The sequence below is a fragment of the Nuphar pumila genome, chromosome 7 (assembly GCF_984573655.1).
Source record: "Nuphar pumila chromosome 7, dmNupPumi1.hap1.1, whole genome shotgun sequence".
Lineage (NCBI taxonomy): Eukaryota > Viridiplantae > Streptophyta > Magnoliopsida > Nymphaeales > Nymphaeaceae > Nuphar > Nuphar pumila.
In genome coordinates, this window is record NC_143255.1 from 38,639,452 (window position 1) to 38,661,731 (window position 22,280).

Below are 22,280 nucleotides of genomic sequence, written 5' to 3' on the forward strand. Positions count from 1 at the left end.
GGAAAATTCCATTTCGGGGCCAACCTTTTGCCCCTAATTCCAAATATGGGCCACGGTCTGAAATTCCAAATATACTCCAAACTTTTCCTCAAAACTATCAAACATGGGCCTGCATTTATAGTTTTTCTTTAACTTAATGTTAAATCATATGTCAAATTACAATAGTGACTTTCATCGTTAAGAGTTCAAACCACGGTTGTAAGTAGCATACCGTTACGGGTATCGATTGGGTCAATAATAACAGCATATCGTATCCTATTGTAAAAGTATTTTAAACTTTTAATAAAAAATTTAAAAAATCCTCAAAAATTAATAATAAAATTTTTTAATAAAAATTCTAAAAAAATTATATCACATGAAATAATAATGAATTTACAAAATAAAATCATAAAATTACATATCAAAGATTTATGTCTCTATGAGCTCCAATTATCACAAGAACAATGCAAAATATTAAATATCTTGCAATTAAGTACATGCTACAAGACTTATACTTTCGTACTAAATAAACAAAAATATTATGGCAATAGTTGCACTCGATTTTCAATCGATTTCCACTCATTACTTGAGTGTCTCATTGTCATGTCAGATCATCTGATGTCATCTTTGTTAGAGCAGTGTGGAGTCTGATTTCTACCTTGTTATAAATCTTTATTTCGTGGAGAGTAGCTTTGTAATTTTACTCATAATAAATATTTTTTATCTTGACCTATTTTCTTGAGTGAAAAAGCAGTACAAATGCATTTTTTTTTCTCTTAACCCACTTTCTTTTAAGTAAAAAAATGGTGAAAATGCACTTTTAATGGCCTCAAGACAAATGGAGAACTTGGCCCTCAAAAGGTATTTAAAACCAAAAATGAAAAAAAAGAATTGTTGCCTTTGTAAAGTGCGTTGAAGGCGTATCGTATGATATGACACGATAAAGGGATGCATCATACGATACGGGTACGATACACCCGGGTAACCATAAGCCCCATGGGCTTGAAAAAATGTCCTACCCCAAAACATGCTTTGAAAGTGCGAACCACGATGCTTCTAAAACGCGTGGGAAAGTGCCCATTTTGATTGGGAAGTGCACTTTCTATTTTGCTTCCCACTCGATTTTTCGATCACTTTCCAGTCGCTTCCTGATCGCTTTTCAATCACTTCCCGATCGCTTCTCACTCACTTCCCAACATTAGGATGCAATTTTTTCTCTTTTTTAGGTTTGGAGCCTTTAACAATTTTTTTTTTCAATATTAGGAAAATTCAATTACTATTTGCTTTTCACTTGAATCCTAGGTCGCTTCCCTCTTCACTTTTGGTTTGCTTTCAAGGTTGCTTCTGATTTGCTTCCCTTCTTGCTTTCTAGATGATTCCTGGTTCATTTCTAAGTCGTTCTATGCTTCCCAGTTTCTAAAATTTTAAAAGTATCGCGCTTTACACTTCTTATTCTCGAATCGCTTTCCGCTCCTACTTCCTCTTGTATTGTAAACCCCAAAAGTAATGATACGTATCATAATGTATGATACGATACGATATGAAAAACCTTGGTTCAAACTCTTTACTTTTTCTTTCTAGGAGGATGAATGAGTACCTTTTAATCTTCAAGGGACAATAGATGGAACAAAAAAGGACTCATGTTTTTCCAATATGATGGATGTTGACATGAGGTCCATTTTTGACACTTCTCAAGAAAGTTTGGTTCATATTTGAAATTTCAGTACACGAATATCAAATTTTGAATTTTGCCTGAAAATAACTTGAATTTTGCTTGAATTTAAAGATCGAAATTAAAACTTTTTCTCACATTTCGTTTGGCTCGCCTCGATCTAGATCAAGCCCAGACTCAAAGACTGCAGTCTAAAAATTGAGCCTCAAACGATCTTTCTCCCAGACTTGGCCAAATTTTCGTCAAAATTATAAAATGATTAAGTACCAAAATACACGATATTACAAAACATTTCTTCTGTGGAAAAACTTTTTAAACAAAATCTAGATTACTCTAAGTTGAGGGTTTTTTGGTGTAAATGTTTTATTTTTATAGATAAAAATGATAAATTCTCCCCTCGTGCAATTCCTTGTATCTTTTTAGGATATGCAAGTCACCAAAAAAGGCTATAGATGTTTTAACCTTAAATCTGAAAAATTATATGTATCAAGAAATGTGTCTTTCTATAAAAAAAAAAGTTTTTTTTAGTGAAAACCCTATAAAAATAGATTAATACTCTTTTTTGTTGGACTTAGTCCATACTTGTAACTATATTTTAAGCATGATTTATTATCTGATTATTTTATATGTAATCTATTTATAATTTAACTATCACATATATGAACAGTTGTGATTGTTGGGATGGCCTCCCAACAATCATCTTACGAGCACATAACCTTACATAGAAGGCAAAACTAATACAAGCCTGTTCATCATCTCGGCTCAGCTTGTATGGTCACATTTATATAGCTTATATAATAATAACGTTGGTAAACAAGCCAAGCTTGGATTGTTCGGGCTCTCATTAACGGTATACGGTATACCCAAGATCAAGCTCAACTAATGAGCTCATTATGAGCTGGCTCATTTATTTAAATATATTTTTAAAGATTGATAATATTTAAATATATATAATACATATAATATATGGGCAATACATATAATATATATATATATATATATAATTTGCAAAGCAAGCCTATATGAGCCAAGCTAAGCTTGTGATGTTCATGCTTGGCTCATTTAACTAAACAAGTTGGCTCATGGCTCAGTTCATCGAACTCAATTTTTGAGCTGAGCTGAGCTTCTCATGAGCCAAGTTGTGCTGAATGACAAGTTTCTCATCTTGTTTCACAGCCCAACATAGTATTCGTCTATATACATGTTAAAAGAAGCGTGATAGCTCAACTGGTTGGATGGATAGACTTGTAACCATGAGATAATCTCCTAGTGACAGGATGACTTGTCAAGATGTCTTTTTTCTTTTTCAGGAATATGACTTGTCAAGATGTCAAACCTTTAGAATTATCAATTAAAGACAATGATCAAGCATTATGAATCTATTTAGAGAAAGAAGAGTGAAACCCAATGCCTATCTCGTTTTGGTGAACTCGTCTCCACCCAAGGATTTTGGCAAAAAAAATCTCCAAATTAATTTCATCTAAAAGTAAAATGTACCCAAGGATTTTCACCAAAAATTTGTTCAAATTAATTTCACCAAAAAGTAAAATATAGTTAATTGGCCAATACCTTCAAAATTGCAAACTCAAGCTTTTTGCTCATGAAGATAATCAGTTTGTAAACAACTAGAGAAATGTGAAGCATAGAAATCCAATGGTGAAAATATACTGCTTAATGGCCAAGAATGTCTAATAAGATAAGTCATTTTCTTATGTAAGAAATTAAATTATTAGAAGGTTGTCATCTATTAAGTAAATTTGATTCGTAATGTCATTCTAGGTGTTAGAGATAAGATCATGGAAGGATCGATCAACACATCTCCTTCCCAAATAGACTCTCAAGGTAGTGTCCATATGAAAGGAAAGTCATCTAATGAATCTAATGAAGATCATGATAGAAAAGAAAGTCAATAATGATAAGAGATCTCAAACTGTCACCTGTTAAAATTCAGTTGAGATTAACTAATCTTGAAGATCATGATAGAAAGGAAAGAACTCCAGTCAAGATTTGTATTCTTAATTCTAAGGCTACTTTAGATCTTTCTAAATGTATTAAATTGGACTCTCATTGTAATCTATATAAAGGCAAGAAGAGAAGAGTTCCTATTCAAGATTGAATAGAGAGACTATCGTGGACGTAGGTATTTACTGAACCACGTTAAATTGGTTTTGTGTATATGAGTGTATTTGGTGCATTGAGTGTGTGTGGTTTATATTATGGTATCAGAGCCGTAACGATTTTATCATCAATGGCAATCTCACCATCATCCACCAGCAATACTCGACAGCCCAAAAGCTAGTCAGAAGCTTCAGGTACTCTCAATATGATTTTACCTCAACCAAATTTTCAATCCGGGCTTCATCATTTTTTGACCACCAAATTAACGGCCGACAAATATTTGTTATGGGAATTGCAATTTCTTCCCATCTTAAAATCATATGACCTTATTGGTCTTATTGATGGAACAAATCCATATCCATTGAAATTCAAAATAGACTCAAATGAAATCAATCCCGATTTCATGTTATGGCATCATCAAGACCAACTTTTACTTAGTTGGATTCTCTCATCGTTATCTGAATTGGTCCATACCCATGTTGTAGGACTCTCAACGTTCTATGAGGTCTGGACTTCGTTGAAGCTTGCTTATGCTGCCCAGTCTCGGGCTTAAATTATGCAGTTAAAAATTTGTCTATTTGAATTAAAAAAAGGCTCTCAAAGTGTTAAGGAATATATACAGAATGCAAAAAAACTTTTGCATCAATTGGTTGTTATATCCAAGCCAATATCTGAAGATGACTTGATGGCACATATTATTCGTGGACTGCCTTCTAAATTTAATTTGTTTTGTACGACCATTGGAGCTCGTATCAAACCTATCACACTTAACAAACTTCATGAACTTTTGTTGATCTATGAAGCACAACTAAGTGAAAATGAGTTGGTTCCTGATTTAACCATGCCCAGGGCTAATCTTATTACCTGCCAAAATCAAAATTAAAACTTAATTTGGTGTGGTGGCTATAAAAGCAAAAATAATAATGAAAATTGAGGTGGTTATAGATAAAAAAATAGAGGATATTCTCCAAACTATAATCAACCTCGAAGTGAACAAAACTTTAAAGGTAATGAGAATCAATCAAACAAAGTTGTTTGTCAAGCATATGATAAACTGGGTCACACAGCAGGGATGTATTTTTAATATGCCTTACTCTATCAATCAAGGCTTATCATGATGCTCCTATGATGTATGATGATGCTTTTTGGTATCCTGACTCTGAAGCGACTCATCACGTCACCAATGATCTAAGCAACATGTCTCTACATTCTGAATATCAAGACAATGACACTCTGAAAGTCGACAATGGCTTAGGTTTGCAAATTCATAATGTTGGTATGATTCATTTTCCTAAAGCTCACATTCTTCTTAAAGATGTCTTGCATGTTCCTCATATCACAAATAATTTGATGTCAGTTAATAAATTGACTAGAAATAATAACTTATTTGTTGAGTTTAATCCTGATTGTTGTTATATCAAGGACAAGGCTTTGGGGAGACTTCTAGCCGGTGAAAAGAGTGTTGGAGGCCTTTATCGTATTTCTCTAAAAGCAAGATGAAATAAAGAAGCAATGATGGGTGAACACACCATGTTTGTTCATTGGCACTAATGTCTTGACCATCCTTCATCTAAAATCATTCAGCATGTACTTCATCATTTTCATTTACCTTTTAAAAAATGTTTAAAAATAAAGTATGTGAGGCATGTCAAATTGGCAAAAGTCATAACTTGCCTTTTGTTTCTTCCTCTTATCGAGTGTCTAAATTTTTGGACTTAATATTTTCAGATGTTTGGGGACCAACCCCTATTTCTTTAGTTAATAATGAACGTTATTATGTCAGATTCATTTATGCATATTCTAGATATTATTGGATTTATATGCTACAACAAAAATTGCAAGTGTTTGATGTTTTTAAGCAGTTCAAGGTGTATATTGAAAATGTTTGTAATGGCAAGATTAAATTTCTTATTACTGATTGGGGCAGTGATTATCATAATGTTTCTACATATCTACAAGCTTGTGGGATTGGCCACCGGGTTTCTTTCCCTTACACACATGAACAAAACGGTAGTGCCAAATGCAAACATTGGTACATCGTCGATGTTGGCCTCACTCTCATGGCTCATGTTGGAGTTTCCTTGAAATTTTGAACTTATGTTTTTTAAACTACGATATACCTCATCAATAGACTCCCTTTAACCACCATTGCTCATAAAACTCCTTTAGAGCTTATTTTCAAAAGAACTATTGATTACAAAGTTTTGAGAGTCTTTGGTTGTGCATGTTTTCCTTTCCTATGATCCTATCGCCATCACAAACTAGATGCTTAGTCTACCCTATGCATGTTTTTGGGCTATAGTCTCTAACACAAGGACTATGTGTGCCTCAACATGACCATATTCAAAATTATTATTTCTCGACATGTTGTCTTTGATGAAACTCGTTTTTCTTTCTCCACACCTAGCCGATTCTCTCACTTTCCTTCTTCGGCCCCTCAATATCCTGCTCTTGTTCCAATTGCCATACCCTATCCTCCTTACTCATATCCGGCTGCCCCTATGACTCTACCTTCCCTTCCTGCCTCTTCCTCACCACCCTTCTTTCTAATTCATGTTCTTGTAAACCCACCTCCACAATACTTGGGTTTTTATTTCTCCTGCTCACCATCATGTTATTGGGTGCAAATGGATTTATAAAGTTAAAAGAAGGTTTGTTGGTTGCCTCGAACGCTATAAAACTCATCTCATCGCCAAGGGATCTAGTCAACAAGAAAGTGTGAATTACTTTGAAACTTTCAGCCTGATTGTCAAACTCACTACTATTTGAATCATTCTTGCTCTCATTACTGGACACAACTGGTCGTTCTGACAACTAGATGTTCAAAACACCTTTCTCTATGGTGTTCTAAACGAAGAGGTCTATATGTCTCAACATCCTAGCTTTCAAGATCCTCAGTTTCCTCATTATGTGTCCAAGCTTCAACGTGCTCTATATGGTGTCCAACAAGCTCCTCATGTATAGTTTCATCGGCTTAGCACCTTTCTCTTGGGTATTGGTTTTGTTGGTTCCAGATGTACACCTCTCTATTTATTTTTTGGAGCTCTTCTATTCTTATTTTTGTGTTAATTTATGTAGATGATATCATTGTCACTGGGAATTCTCCTTCTCAAATTCGCTCTCTTATCTCTGATATGGGCCATAAATTTGCCCTCAAGGAATTGGGACCGCTTCATTTCTTCTTGGGAGTTGAAGTTTTCTCTCTTTTCATCGGGTTGCTTCTATGTCAACACAAATATATCTTGGAGCTTCTCAATCAGACTACCATGTTGGGCACCAAACCCGTTACTTTCCCTATAGCTACCAATCTTTTCTTCTCAGCTTTCAGTGGTTTTGCTTTTGAAGACCCCACATTATATTGCAGTATTATGGGTTCCCTGCAATATATTACTTTAACTTGGCCCGATGACTCATTTGTAGTAAATAAAGCGTGTCAGTTTATGCACCGACCCACTATTGATCATTGGCAGACAGTAAAGCATATTTTACGCTATCTCAAGTTCACGATTTCCCATGGCTTGACTATGACTCATTCCACTAATTTTGACTTGTCGGTCTACTAATACGGACTGGGCCGGGTGCCCAGATGATCGAAAATCTACAAGTAGTTATGCAGTGTTCATTGGTCCCAATTTGGTATCCTAGAGCTCCAAGAAGCAAACTACCGTATCTCGATCGAGCACCGAAGCTGGATATCGAGCTCTCTCCAATTCTGCTGCAGAAGTTACTTAGGTTGGTTATCTACTATATGAACTAGGTCTCTTTGGTCCTCCTTCAATTATCTAGTGTGACAATATTGGTGCCACGTACCTTGCTTCTCACCCAATTTTTCATTCTCGCTTTAAACACATTGAAATCAATGTTTATTTTGTTCGTGACAAAGTGTCCAAGAAGAAATTATAAGTTCGGTATCTGCATACTCATGATCAACTTGCTGACGTGTTCACTAAACCCTTATCTTCTCAACGGTTTTCATTGTTGCGGTTCAAACTCAATGTGAGCCCGAGCCTATTGTGTTTGCGGGGGGGAGGTTAGAGATAAGATCTCAGAATGATCGATCACCACATCTCATTTTCAAATGAACTCTCAAGGTAGTGTCCATATGAAAGAAAAGTCATCTAATCAAGATCATGACATAAAGGAAAAGTCGATAATGATAAGCGATCTCAAACCGTCACCTACTAAAATTCAGTTGATATTAACTAATATTGAAGATCATGATAGAAAGAAAAGATCTCCAACCAAGATTTGTATTCTTAATTCTAAGGCTACTCTAGATCTTTCCAAATGTATTAAATTGGACTCTCATTGTAATCTATATAAAGGTAAGAAGAAAAGAGACCCTATTCAAGTTTGAATAGAAAGACTATCATGGACGCTGGTATTTACCAAACCACGTTAAATTGGTTTTGTGTATGTAAGTGTATTTGGTGCATTGAGTGTGCGAGTGTGCGTGGTTCATATTACTTGCTACCATCAGCCTGGCCTAACTTTGTATAACCAATGAAGCCGGCCCTCACAAAATTATATTCTTCTTAGTCGTACCAATTGGAAACATACCATATATTCATAATAAGCTTTTGAGTTATATTCTCTTACTCGTTCCCTAGTCTGCAGATAGTGCAAGTTCACCATTCCGTTTGTGCTTTCTCACGAATTTTAGACTCTCAGGTTCCAACAGGTTGACAGATGGAGCATTGGACAACCATATAAATGCAATTACCTACTTAACTGTTTCAGCGTGGACTGTAGAGGAACCACTTCACATTTCTTATGTAGCATTCCTGTATAGCCTCATTAGAAGACAGGTTGGAGTACTTACAAGATAAATTATGTTCACTCTGATTGACATAAGATGTGCACCACAAGCCCACACTAAGACGCAATAGAATGATCCAAGTATTCACTGATAATCTAGATTATCTGAGTGAGATTTCATGTTTGGCAGGTGAGCAAATTGATAGATCCTATTACTAACAAATGTCCAGCTTGTCAGAATTGGATAATTTTTTCACCATTGAAAGGTTTTGATTTGATTGGTTAATTAACCAAGTTCATGGCTATTAGTTTGGTTGTTAATTAACCAGGTTCATGTCTAGCTATCCTTTTTCAAACTTGTTACTGTAACATGGCCAGTTCACATCTACCTAATTAAATAGAAATTAAAGCCATGCAACAAAGGGAGAAATGGTTTAAGTATGAAATTGATTGCATCATAAAGTGGAAGAGCTTTGCTTTAACTAAAAGAACGTCCTACTGGCTGTATATACCCTGATTTTGAACACATTGTTTTTCTTAATAAATCCATTTTTAAAGCGAAGTGTTTCAATTTTCAATAAGGTAGATATATGTCCAATTACAATTTTGACCTCCTAAACTACATCTTTAAGATTTTTGTCTAAAAAATGAATTGAAGTAAAAAGCGTTAGCTTTCAAACAACACAAAAACCAGGTCACTCCAACATTAGAGTATACAAATATACCTGACAAGGTGATCTGTTTGACAAAAATATTGTTTTTCAGGTAGGGCTTATTGTGAGCATGTCTTTGACCACCAAAACAATATTTTTAGGTTTTACACTTCAAAGAAAAGAATACTAAATTTTCAACACACTAAATCGCGCCTCATTTGGACATCCCAATAAAAATATATGGCCAAAATAATAAACCTATCAATGGAGTATGAATTTTTATGATTGACAATTAGTTAATTGTCAATGACAAAATTGACAATTTATCCTCAAACCCTCAGCTCTAAAGAATACGTTATATTGTACCTTTGAAGGTTCATTGCACAAGCTTAGAGCTGTTCGCCACCTCAAGAGCCTCAATTCTCTTTTCACCAGCTACCATTCATATATATGTAAAACCTCCGGGCACCCTGTTCCTGCCCACCGGGAATGCTTCCCTCTTATTCTTCATCCTTGAAATGTGGGGTACACACTTAGAACATCGAACAAAACGGCATCTTCAACTTCGCACCTCTTTATCCGGTTCACCCAGCCAGGAATACAGAGCCCTCTTGGGCTGCACATTACCATGTTGCATAGGATAAGATTGCAACCTTCTAATTCTTTGATTATGTATGTTTTGGGTGATGAGGACTTCTTAGACAGGAGGGAGGTGAAAAACCATTGAGTGAACTAGAACCATAGATGCACTAGATAATATTATAATAGATTGCGTGTGCCAATGGCATGCAGTTCCAGTGATATACTGCCCTACATGCAGGGCCGTACCTGTGTTTTATGGGGCCTGAGGCGGAGGGAAAAAATGGGCCCCCTATTAATAGCAGGAGCTCTGGGGCAGGGCCTCGAAATTTTTTGAGCTCCTATTAAAAATGGGCTCTTTAAAAATATGCCCCCTATTAATAGTAGGAGTTTGAGGGTAGCGCCTCGGAATTTTTTGAGCCCCCTATTAATAGTAGGAGTTCGAGGGCAGCGCCTCCAATTTTTTTGGGGCCCCTAAAAATTTTTTTGGCCCAGGGACCTGAGGCCCAAGTCTCATTGGCCTCTTGACAGGTCCGGCTCTGCCTACATGGATCTGACACCACTTGTCATGGGCACAACCTTGAAGCTTGGCATGGTGTCAAATTGTATTGGGCATATTGCATAAATCCTTAGAGGTTTGTATAGTAGGATGTTACCAAGGTTATATTTGGATATATTTCTATTTATATACTTCTCTTTTCCCAAGCTCAAGGGTACTACAAGGTCCTTTATTATTTTCAAACATGGGTAACAAATGTGCACAAGGAAAGAAATGAAGGCAACAATTGACAGAGGAAACCATGGGAAATATAAAGCCAAAAGGGGAAGGCAATCTACGGTGGGGACTCCCCATTTACAAGAAAAAACCACAATTCTTTGGGAAGCCAAAAGTTTACATATTGATTATTTATAACATTTACATATCATAGAATAGACCACCTGTATATATAACTCTATTTGGTCCATTGAGCCATTCAATGTTCTGCGTATGGACATATAAGAGTCGGGATTTAGTTTAGAGGCATGGATGTGCGTGGCACTGGGGTTTGGGGATGCGAATTCCATGAGAAACCGCATGGCAGATCTCCTATCTAGTCATCAAAATATTTTACTTGTAGTTCAATTGTGAATCAGACAAGTCCATTATTAGTGATCAAAAGTAATCAAAATATTTAGGTGAATCGGCAGATACCATACTCAAGTGAATCAAATGACCAAAAAATAATTAAAAAATATTATGTCAATCAGAACGTGACAAGTGTTAAAGCCATTAAAATAATAATTTTAAGTATTTTTTTATATTTAATAAAAAAAAAGCCAATTCAAAGGTGAAGTGTATCGATTTTCTGCAGATATGATAGCCGATAATCACCGATACTGACAACATTGGTTATCACAGGAAAAAGAAGAGAGAGAAAGCTATCATAGTTTGAAAGGAGTCACGGTCTCAGGTGCAATTACATGGTACAAAATTTGTGCATTAAGCACCTGATCGCCCTCCATCAGGCCTTCCCCACCAAAATTTGTGCAATTACATGCTTAATGGACAAATATTGAAAATGAGTTTTTCAACTCTTTGCACTGAATTGGGAAATTAGTATTGGCTTGCAACTGTGAAAATATGACTCTTGGTTTTCACCTATCCAAATCATTTGTGCCAAACTTTACTGAATGAATTAGCACCAGAACTAAAGGTCTCTCTCGTACCCCCAAAATTGCTATTTTTCTCTTGAAAATTGGGAGAGAGAAAGTCTTTTTAGCTAATTATGGCGACAGCTATCCAAGTTCAAAGATTCTACAGCGATGAAACCTACATTGCATATCATATCATAATCACAAAAATGACCTCAAATTCAACAAAACAATAGTGCAGATTCATCATATGGATTGAACTGCTTTATGTCTTGGGTGCTTAAAATTATTGCTGTGGGACATGACCAATTGTTCCAAGATGTAGGAAGTAATAGTCTTGTCTCTATTCACATGATAGAGGTATAAAGAGAGTTCGACCATGTGCTGAGTTCTTGTCAATGAACTTCTAACTTTAAACTTTAGATTAAAGAAGCATCACTTTTAAAATTTTGCTTTTCTTTATTTATTTTTTTAGTCCTATAAAAGATCCTTTTGAATGACCGGTAGAAATGGATGTAACTCAAGAAAAAGCATTTAGCTTTGCCCATTAATAGATTACCCTACAATATCTTTTCTTTAGGGTGCATATCAGGTCAGAGTGTGCTATGACACTAATATGGCCTACCTCTTGGTCAATTGCATGGCTTACCTCTTGGCTGCCCCCGCTGCTCACTGGAGAGCCCACTGCTTCAGCCTTAAGGGAAGGAACACATGCCTAAGATATCTAACTCTTGATATGTTGAGACGTGCCTTGAATTTCATGTTACAAACCTTGACATATGTTGAAGAAAACTATATTGAAGAAAATTTTTGGAAGTCCATGGTGGTAACAGAAATATTGGGCTGTTATAAATACTCTTTTAATGTTTTCTTGTTGATGTAACTTTTTTTGTGAGTATTTTGTACGACTTTAAGGTTTTTATGTGAGAAGAGAGTCATCTACTTTTGTAATCTTTTTTTTTTTCTGAAATGCTGGCGGTGAAGGTAGGTCTTTGGCCCCTCTGTGTGTGCTTGTTTTCTTCTCGAATCTCTCTTTCTCTCTGAATCATCGGGCCCATAAAGTGAGGCGTTGAAACTGGCATCGAAAGAGGCGTTGGTGCAGCAGCTGACACTCATGGTGGTACTTGGTTTGAAGAACAGGAGCTGTGCCAGTACCTCTTTATATTTTTCACATATTTCCATGTCTTCCAAACAGGGAAGAACGCGCGCAGTGGATTCCACAAAACCTCTCCGGTGACCTCGGACAGAGAGAGTTTCTGACAGAGCCATAAGCACGGTTCTGGTTTCACACTTGTAAAAGGCACCAAATCATGGGCTGTTTTGTTGCCTTTGAACTGTCGTTATTTAAATAAATTATTGAATCAGGAAAGCAATAAATTATTTTTTATCTATATAAAAGGTTGCGGTGGACAAAAAAATCACGAATCTTATAAAATTCTGTTATTAAAAGATTATCTGTACTATTCCATTTTTTTGAATCATAATTGCAAAACGAAAAAAAAACTTGGCTTCTTTATTTTATATAGATCCCATAGACATGATCAGTCTTTTCCTATCTAGATAAAGGAAAATTTTCAACTATATGAAAAGAACTAAATTCTTAATTTTCCAATCTTGTATAATTACAGATTTTATTATCACAGTTAAAACTAAATATTATAATTAAAGGCCATGATAAGATGTTAAGTGGTGCTATTTTTTTATAGTTACGACGCTCCCAAGATCAGAGACCTAGCCGAGTTAGCTCTGCCTGCATTTCTTACGGCCGCTGTTCAGACAGCATAAAACTCCTTACCCCCAAAAAGTTGTGACGCTTAGGCTTACATAAGAAGTGATGCCCATGGGATTTGAACCTAGGCTGCCTGCCAAATGATTTAGGCCCCAATCCCACTGCCCCGAACCCCTTTGGTGGCGATGCTACTTACTAAGGGGATAAAAAGAGTTGGATTTTCATGTTTTATAAGATAATAAATACATGAAAAAGATAAAACCTATTTTGAGATTTTCATGGAGTCTTACGTAAAAGTCAATCCAACGAAACACAAAATAGCTTTCATCCCATTTTACTCATGTCAATGGAAAACATATGGAATAAAAATTAAATAATAAAAATTAAGGAAAATCTCAAAAAATGCATAGGTAAATGACAAGGGCAAAAGAGAAGCAAAAAAGGATTGACTATCCGTTATAAGTTGATCCTTCCAAACCGACACTATCACATGCAGAGTCTCTGCACTTTTGGCCAATTCTAAACATTTGAATCCAACACTCCCCATTAGATCTCTATAAATCTCCTTCCTTGGCTTCGACCCTCCTCCACTACACAACCATGTCTCCTCTTCCTTTCGTGCTGCTACTCTTTTCTTCTTTGCTTTTGTCTCTCTCCCCTCCCCATGTCCTCGCTCATAATCATCATACCAAAATAGGAAAAGGTTATCGCCTGGTCTCATTAGAAGAATCACCAGATGGAGGCCTCATTGGCCTTCTCAAGGTGAAGAAGAAGACTCATGTTTATGGCCCTGATATTCCAAAGCTGCAGCTTTATGTCAAGTTTGTACTCTCTCTCTCTCTCTCTCTCTCTCTCTCTCTCTCAAATTGTGATGTGATTGATTGTGCATATCTTATACAGGCATGAGACACAGGACCGGCTAAGGGTACATATCACAGACGCTGAAAACCAAAGATGGGAGGTGCCCTATAACCTTCTTCCTCGAGCTGCCCCTCCTTCCCCGCTCTTATCAACCAGCCGAGTCACCACAATGGGAAGAAGGGGAGATTTCGAGGTGATGCTCTCTGAACATGGTGGAAACGAACTGATTTTCGGTTTCACCGCCGACCCATTTGGTTTCTATGTGAGAAGAAGATCAAATGGGGAGACCCTCTTCAATTCCACTGCAGATAAGCACAGCCCTTATGGCCACATGGTGTTCAAAGACCAGTACTTGGAGATCTCCACCCGCTTGCCCCAGAACTCTGCCTTGTATGGTTTGGGAGAGAACACACAGGGCAAGGGAATTCGGATTCAGCCAAACGATGCATACACTCTGTACACTACTGATATATCTGCTATCAACCTCAATACAGACTTGTATGGAGATCATCCCTACTACGTGGAGCTCAGAAACAATGGAGGGGAGGTGTCCTTTCATGGAGCCCTGTTGCTGAACAGCAATGGGATGGATGTCTTCTACAGAGGTTCATCACTGACATACAAAGTCATTGGTGGGGTGTTTGATTTCTATTTCTTTGCTGGCCCAACACCTCTGGGGCTCATGGATCAGTATACCTCTTTTGTTGGTCGCCCTGCTCCTATGCCTTACTGGGCTCTTGGTAAGCAGAAAACACCTTTTTTTCTTATCTTTCATTCTTAGAAGAAGGTTTTTATTGTTTGTGTGAATACCAAAAATCCAGGAATTGTTTGGTAAAAGTTTTTCCATGGATGCAAGCTTGGAGTTTTGCTGTTCTGATCATGATTTAGAAATTCTAGATTTTGGGTGAGACCAAACGAGTTATTTACATTTTTGTAGTTAAATTTGCAGTTTTTTTTTTCTGAAAGAGAAATTAGACTGAACAATGAACACCTTAACTAGTTTTTCTAAGAAGAGGAACTAGAACTATGTATTATCTTTTAAGATTGTTGCAGAGAGGGGTGTTTCCTGCCAACTTTAGGTTCTATTTTTCTGCACTTCATTTAAGAGAGGATGAACCAAAATAAATGCTTGGTGCATTTATTACATGGTTGAAAAAGGTACAAAATGTGTAGCTTTCCTGACTTCTTTCTTGATTCTCATTAATAAGCACCAAGACCCATGGCCATGTTCTAAAGTTATTGAATAAGATCAACCAACTCCTTTAGCCCTTGCTCTGAACCATCTGTCCAGGAGAGTTATGGTTCAATCTTGATGATATGGTGTTGGATCAGGACTGCCATGCTCCTATTCTAACTTCTAAGTAGATGGACCCAGCATCACGTCATGTCATTGCCAACTTTTCCTTTTATGATTAAACATTCAAAGTCTTTTCTTGTTACTTTACGGTGTATGGGCTGTTTCTCTTTTCTTGGTGTCTAGGACAATAAAGAGACGGGGAAAAGACCATAGGCACTTGTGACAGATTGCCGTCGGAGGTGCCTTAGATGCCGTTCATCTTGGCAACCCAAACACCTTAGTTGGGTAGTTTACCTCTCAAATGGTTCCCATAAAAGTTTTCAGGGCCATTGATCTTGTAGATGAACGGTATCTAAAGCACAACAAATGATCTGCTGAAAAACAGGAAAAAATGGTGGTGTTTGGGTTGCCATTCATCTCTCGGATGAAGGGCATTGATCCAAGCCACCTCTCACTTGATACGGTCTCTCTCTCGACAAATAAAATCCTTTTTTTGCTCAATAAACAAGAAGTGCACAACTTTGGTTATGGATGATTTCTTTTTTTACAATGCAACTTCACAATTTACTTGTGGGTTGGTTGCAGGATTCCATCAGTGCAGATGGGGGTACCATAATGTCTCAGAGGTAGCAGGAGTTGTGGAAGGGTACAGCAAAGCCAAAATCCCACTAGACGTAATGTGGACCGACGATGACCACATGGATGCTGCCAAGGATTTCACTCTGAGCAACATCAACTTCCCCCGCCACAAGATGGCAACCTTTCTTCACAAACTACACAGCCAAGGGCTCAAGTATATAGTCCTCATTGATCCAGGAATCAACGTCAACCAAACTTACAAAACTTACCTTAGGGGAATGGCTGATGATGTTTTCATTAAGCTCGATGGCCAGCCCTACCTGGCCCAAGTTTGGCCCGGTATGGTATATTTTCCCGACTTTCTTAACCCCAAGACGGTCCATTGGTGGTCTAACGAGATCTCCACTTTTAGGAAGTTACTGCCTGTGGATGGTCTCTGGATTGACATGAATGAGCCATCTAACTTCTGTACTGGAAAATGTACTGTACCCAAAGACCATTCTTGTCCAAGCCCAAAGGGTCACCCGTGGGACTGTTGCTTGGATTGCACCAACCTCACCCAGACAAGATGGGACAACCCACCTTACAAGATAAATGCTTCTGGAATGGGTGCACCCATTGGGTTCAAGACCATTGCCACTAGTGCTACTCACTATAAAGGTGTTCTCGAGTACGATGCGCATAGTTTGTATGGTTTCTTGCAAGCCATTGCCACCAACAAGGCATTGCTTAAGTCGACTGGCGGCAAGCGGCCTTTCGTGCTCACCCGGTCGACTTTCGTTGGATCCGGTGCATACGCTGCCCATTGGACGGGTGATAACAAGGGAGATTGGGATAATCTTCGGTACTCCATATCCACCATTCTCAATTTTGGCCTCTTTGGTATGCCAATGGTTGGATCGGATATTTGCGGCTTCTATCCTGCCCCATCTGAGCAGTTATGCAATAGGTAACCTCTGGACTTTAACACCTGTGTGTGTGTGTGTGTGAACAATTCTTCTTTGCAAGAGTATCGACTACCCGTATAGGACTCGACTGCTGACTAATCCCATGACCAAAAGAGGCTGCTTCGATAACATTTCTAAATATAAACATGACATTCAAAAGGCGACTTAGTGAATCTTAAATTTGTTGTATCCTTGATATTATCATAAAATGATATCTTACCCTTGATTCCTAAAACGTTGTTTTTGGGTGTGTTTGATTAGGCTGGTCAAACGCTGCCCGGGCACACTGGGTGGCGTTTATCCAGGACGCGAGATTCGGGTCCCTCGGGGTCTACATCGCATCCCGCATGCCTTTATTAAAAAGGCATCCCATGGGATGAGCTTTGTCCCGTGGGGACTGTAGTGTCCCCACGTTTCAAACGCGGAAGAAGCTGGTGCGGGGACCGCAGTGACCACACGTATGATTTGTCTCATGTATCAAATGTGGACCTTCTGGATACTCATGTATCAATCGCTTTTTTTTGCTATGTTACAGGGACACTATTTTTTGGTGGCGTGTCTTGGGTGGCACGAACACTTGTACATGGATACTAACACATCTGGACAATAGTTTAATATTGTTTCGTTATTTGATAATGTTTTATTTTAATAAAAATGTATTTTTTAACATTAAAATATTAAAAAATAGTTTTCATTCATTAAAATTTAAAAATATGGGTCCTTGTGTCCTATTTTTCAAAAAATAATTGAGCTTGCGAGTCAAACCTGCCTCACACCCCCTCATGTCTATGTGTCTTTGTGACTTAATTTTTTTTTTCGGATTTTAGACCCTTTTCAAATGCAATAATTTATATAATTTATCTACAGTAGATATAACCATAATGACCCTTTCCTCCTCGTCTTTCTTTTTCCTACCCAGGTAAATGGGTTAGACTTTTTGACCTCGTTTGTTTCATGGTAAAGTGCTGAGCCGACAATTAATCCTAATCCTTTTTTACCATGAATGAAAGAAACTAACATCAAATCATCATGGTGAGAAAGTGTCTGTGCTGACACATAAATTTTATTTTTTACCACCTACCACTTTTTATGTGGAAATTCATTCACTCCTCTTCCCTATCAAACAAATGGTTCCAGATGTAACTTTGATTTATTAGTATCAGCTTTGAGTTTGACTACCTATCATATGAAAAAGCAAACCTAGGTACGCTATAAGGATAACATAAACCGGACCTGATCCAAAAAACCAATAAAATATAAAAATTTGCTGTTTTTGCATGAGAAAAATTGTATCTTAATCCGAACTAAGATTGGACTTGGGTTTGATATCAAATTCCATAAACCATACCCATGTCCATATGCTAATTGGACCTTGTGGGTCTGATGCGAATAGTTAATTGGACATCTTTATTTCTAAATCTGTATCACTGGATCGGGGTCATGTCATGTTTTATCCGTTTGACACACCCTCTAAATGCATGTACTCGTTTTTTTTTATTAGCGTGTTTTTAATATTAGTAAATATTTATAGGTTTTAGTTGTTTATTTTGTTCTCAATTTTAATCTTATCTATAAATCCATGGCTTTATTAAAGCCGGGCCATATAGGAGTACGTACTAATTCCAGGTAAGCGACCTGTTACATTTTTGATAAATCACAAAGTTTATGATATCGTGTCTTTCTAAAATTTTGCCTGATGGTTTTGAAATTTCAAGCTAGAATTTTTATGCTCCAAAAAACTTGGTGGGGCTTCCTTGCCTACAATCCTTTATTTGGTTGGTTGAACACCACTTGCTATATTTTATACTTAAGACAATGATCTTGTCTTTTTTACACATCCCTGTAACTTTCTTCTGTCTCTGCATTTATGCTTTGTAATTACCTGAATCATCTTCTCCTGTTTTCTATAATGCTCCCCTTTTTTTTTATTTCTTTTGGTTAATTATAGTGTTAGAAGTATTGGGGTGTGTTGCACCAGTGGTAGGTGAGTTTTAAATCCAAGTGGTTGATATAGTATGATATGATAAGCAAAGAAAAGGCAAAATGATCCCATGAAAGATGCTTGAATTGTATGCTTGTTGTTGGTCTTAAACTAATGCAGTATGTTGTTCAATTTCACCTCAGTTTGATTACAACAGTTCTCTTATTCAATCATTGAAATGGTGAGAACTCTGCTGAATTCAGGTGGATCCAGCTTGGTGCGTTCTACCCATTCTCAAGGGACCATGCCAACTTTGCTTCGCCTCGCCAAGAGCTGTATCAGTGGGCCTCAGTTGCAGAATCGGCTCGCAATGCACTTGGCTTGCGTTACAAGCTGCTCCCTTACCTCTACACCCTCAGCTATGAGGCACACGCCACTGGGGCACCCATAGCACGCCCTGTGTTCTTCTCATTCCCCAATTTTGTGGAGTCATATGGACTCAGCACCCAGTTCTTGCTTGGAAGCAGTGTGCTAGTCTCACCTGTCCTCAAGGCCAATGTCACCAAGGTCAGGGCCCTTTTCCCTCCGGGCACATGGTACAGCCTATTTGACTTCTCTAAGAAAATTGTGTCCAAAGGGAACTACTTCACCCTTTATGCTCCTTTGAATGTTGTTAATGTCCATGTCTACCAGAACACCATACTTCCCATGCAGCGTGGAGGGCTCCTTTCCAGAGAAACCAGGGCAACGCCCTTCACCCTTGTCATTGCCTTCCCATCCGGTGCCGAAGACGGTGATGCCACCGGAAAGGTCTTTATCGATGATGATGAAGATCCGGTTATGGAGTTGAGAAGTGGCAAGTCTACATATGTGGACTTCCACGCTAGTGTGGGCAAGGGCAAGGTGAAGGTCTGGTCACAAGTTGACCAAGGGCAGTTTGCTGTGGGACTAGGTCTAGTGATTGAGAAGGTGGTAGTTCTTGGTGTGGCTGGAGGAGGACAGGGTCTTGAAATTGAGGTTGATGGCGAGCCTCTATCTTTGCCTGCCAAAGATGCATTGTCCTTCGATGAGACTCGGATTGAACATATGAGGGTTGCTGAAGCAGAGAGTGAGGTGATATTGGACAGGAAGGATAGCATGATGGTCCAGGTTGGTGGACTAGCTTTGCCTTTGGGGAAGAAGTTCTCTATGTCATGGGAGGTCAATATTGGCAGTGGGATCTGAGCATTTAGATTCTTCTTACTATTAATTCAGGTTATGATGAGTAAGCTGGATGTACGTAATTAATATCTTTAGATTTTGGTTCAGTGGTAGTACATATAATAAAGTTGTAATTGGCCAAGGTGCTCTGACATCATATATAGAAAATAGCACTTGTTTTCATTCAGTTGTAACACTGCACTTGCCTGCTATGGCATGTAAAAGCTTCGTGTTACCCCCTCTTCTGGCAGGGTAATGTCACCAAGTTGAAGGGATGTTATGAGTTGAAGCTGGGTGAATTCCCTTTAATGGGTAAGCCTTGGGCCACTGTGTGCACGCAAACGAGTGAGATGGTTTTGCTCAACAAATTGCATATCAAGTGGAATTAATCAGACAGGTGCTAGTGTGTGAGATGAGTCGGCACACATTTTTATTACAATCACCAAGAAAACGGAAGGGATGTTTACAAAAATAAATATGGGTATGTGCACATAGTTTATTTATTTATAACATGAAAAAACTGCACCGGACACAAAGACCTGATCACGGTGGCTCAAGCTGCCTTACATACGGTACGGTTGTCATGCCGGCAGCATACATTTTCGAGGCTAAGATCCCTGCCCTGGTGCTTATTCTGAGCATTGGCTTGCATAGAGGGGAGACGCCAGTGAGAATCGAACCTTGAGGCCCCTCCCCATTACACAAACCCCCCTTGGGGCAGGTATATCGTATACCATATCAGATGCAAGGAATGCCATTTCTCCCGTGTTTTACATTTTTCCAAGCACCAGCCAGCAACTTGGATTGGCCATGATTTTACCTTTTATAAACTGTTTATTCTATGTTTTAATAAGCATGAAACCACTATGAAACGAAAAAATTAAAATATATTACATTCATCCATTATATTTTATATTACACGTTTTGGTGTGCCACACGCTAATGGAACTCTCAAAACATGTCCTTGGTGTCTCAGACACGGCAGATAAAAAATAAATAAAAAAAGTCATCTGAGAGAGAGATGACATGTCATTTTGTAAAACGTGATTGCTTTTTTATTTCTTGTGTTGTGCAATCCTTGACATTTGAAAAATACTCATTCATCCTATTAAAAAGAGAAAAAATAATACTGGTCACTGCCGTAATTTGGCTTGTGATATAACCCGAGTTAAGACAATATTAAAATGCAGGCCCTTGTTTGGCAGTTTATAGGAAAAATTTCGCCCATATTTTGAATTTCAAAAAATTGAAGCTCATATTTGAAATTAGTGGCAAAAGGCAGGCATTTAAATAATTTTTTTATCAACCACGTATCATCTCGATGAATGGACATTTGACTTAGGTTACTTAGGAATTGCTTGATGGCCTGTCTAGGATTGAAGGAAATGAATCGATAGAACGCACATATAGAATATATGTTCACAATTGCACCATACACAGACGTTGTGTTTCAAAGTTCAACATTTGTATGGACACACATGGATAATGGGTTGGAAAACATGGTTTTAAATCTTAACTTCATCCGCCCAGCCATATGAGTGTTTCAACATGTTTATTATAGATTTTAACTTTTGATATGGATCTGGGATTGAATTTAAATATCATTTTTTTTAATTTGAGAAAAAATAATAATTGATATTTTTTATATATAAATGCTTTCATTAATATTATATTATATCTAATTATAAAATTTTATCAAAAAATTATGGATCTGAGCCTCGAATATGGATCTCAAACTAGATCCAAGTATAAAAAAATTTAATTTTGGGTAATTTAAGAAAAATAAGATTTCATAGTTTTATATAAAAATTTAAAAACCATAAATAAATCATAAAACCTTAAAATGAAAGAAAAGAAATCATAAATAAACCAACAAAACCCTAAACTACAAGAAAAATAAACCATAAAATTAAATAAAAAAAAAACTCTAATTCAAACTCTAATAAAATAAAATAAAAAAATAGCCCTAATCAAATACAAGAAAATCCCTAATCAAATTAACTATAAAAAAACTTAATTACAAAAATTTGATTCAAACCATTAATAAAAAAAAGCCAAAGAAAAAACTCTAATCAAATAAAAAAACCGAATCAAATTAATTATAAAAGTTCTTAATTTTAAAAAATTGATTCAAAGCCCTAATCAAAGAAAACCAAATAAAAAACTATAATCAAATTAACTATAAACAGTCCTAATTTAAGAAATTTAATTTAAAGCCTTAATAAAAAAATTCTAATCAAATAAAAAAAATCCTAATAAAAAAAAACAAATAAAAAGCCTTAATCAAATTAACTATAAAGTCATAATATAAAATTTTTGATTCAAAGTCCTAATTTAAGAAATTTGATTTAAAGA

The 22,280-nt window shown here is 37.1% G+C and overlaps 1 protein-coding gene across 2 annotated transcripts; it reads left to right on the forward strand.

The window, feature by feature from the left end:
• The first annotated feature begins 13,706 nt into the window (after nucleotides 1-13,706).
• Nucleotides 13,707-20,267, forward strand: LOC149831977 (alpha-xylosidase 1-like). Of its 2 annotated transcripts, XM_090014237.1 has the most exons (5): nucleotides 13,707-13,941; nucleotides 14,021-14,721; nucleotides 15,864-16,806; nucleotides 18,989-19,292; nucleotides 19,419-20,267. In XM_090014237.1, exons 1-5 carry the CDS (start codon nucleotides 13,721-13,723, stop codon nucleotides 19,947-19,949), a joined length of 2,700 nt encoding a protein of 899 aa, XP_089870363.1. In that variant the 5' UTR covers nucleotides 13,707-13,720; the 3' UTR covers nucleotides 19,950-20,267. The 2 variants fall into 2 exon arrangements, with proteins under 2 accessions (XP_089870363.1, XP_089870362.1); XM_090014236.1 differs by having other exon boundaries at nucleotides 18,989-20,267.
• The last annotated feature ends 2,013 nt before the right edge of the window (nucleotides 20,268-22,280 follow it).

What these genes read in the sequence shown, in the direction of transcription:
- LOC149831977 (XM_090014236.1), top strand. Translation starts at nt 13,721, where the DNA reads ATGTCTCCTCTTCCTTTCGTGCTGCTACTCTTTTCTTCTTTGCTTTTG. An exon ending in TATGCCTTACTGGGCTCTTG is followed by an intron (nt 14,722 to 15,863) that starts GTAAGCAGAAAA and finishes GGTTGGTTGCAG; the next exon opens with GATTCCATCAGTGCAGATGG. An exon ending in TCTGAGCAGTTATGCAATAG is followed by an intron (nt 16,807 to 18,988) that starts GTAACCTCTGGA and finishes TGCTGAATTCAG; the next exon opens with GTGGATCCAGCTTGGTGCGT.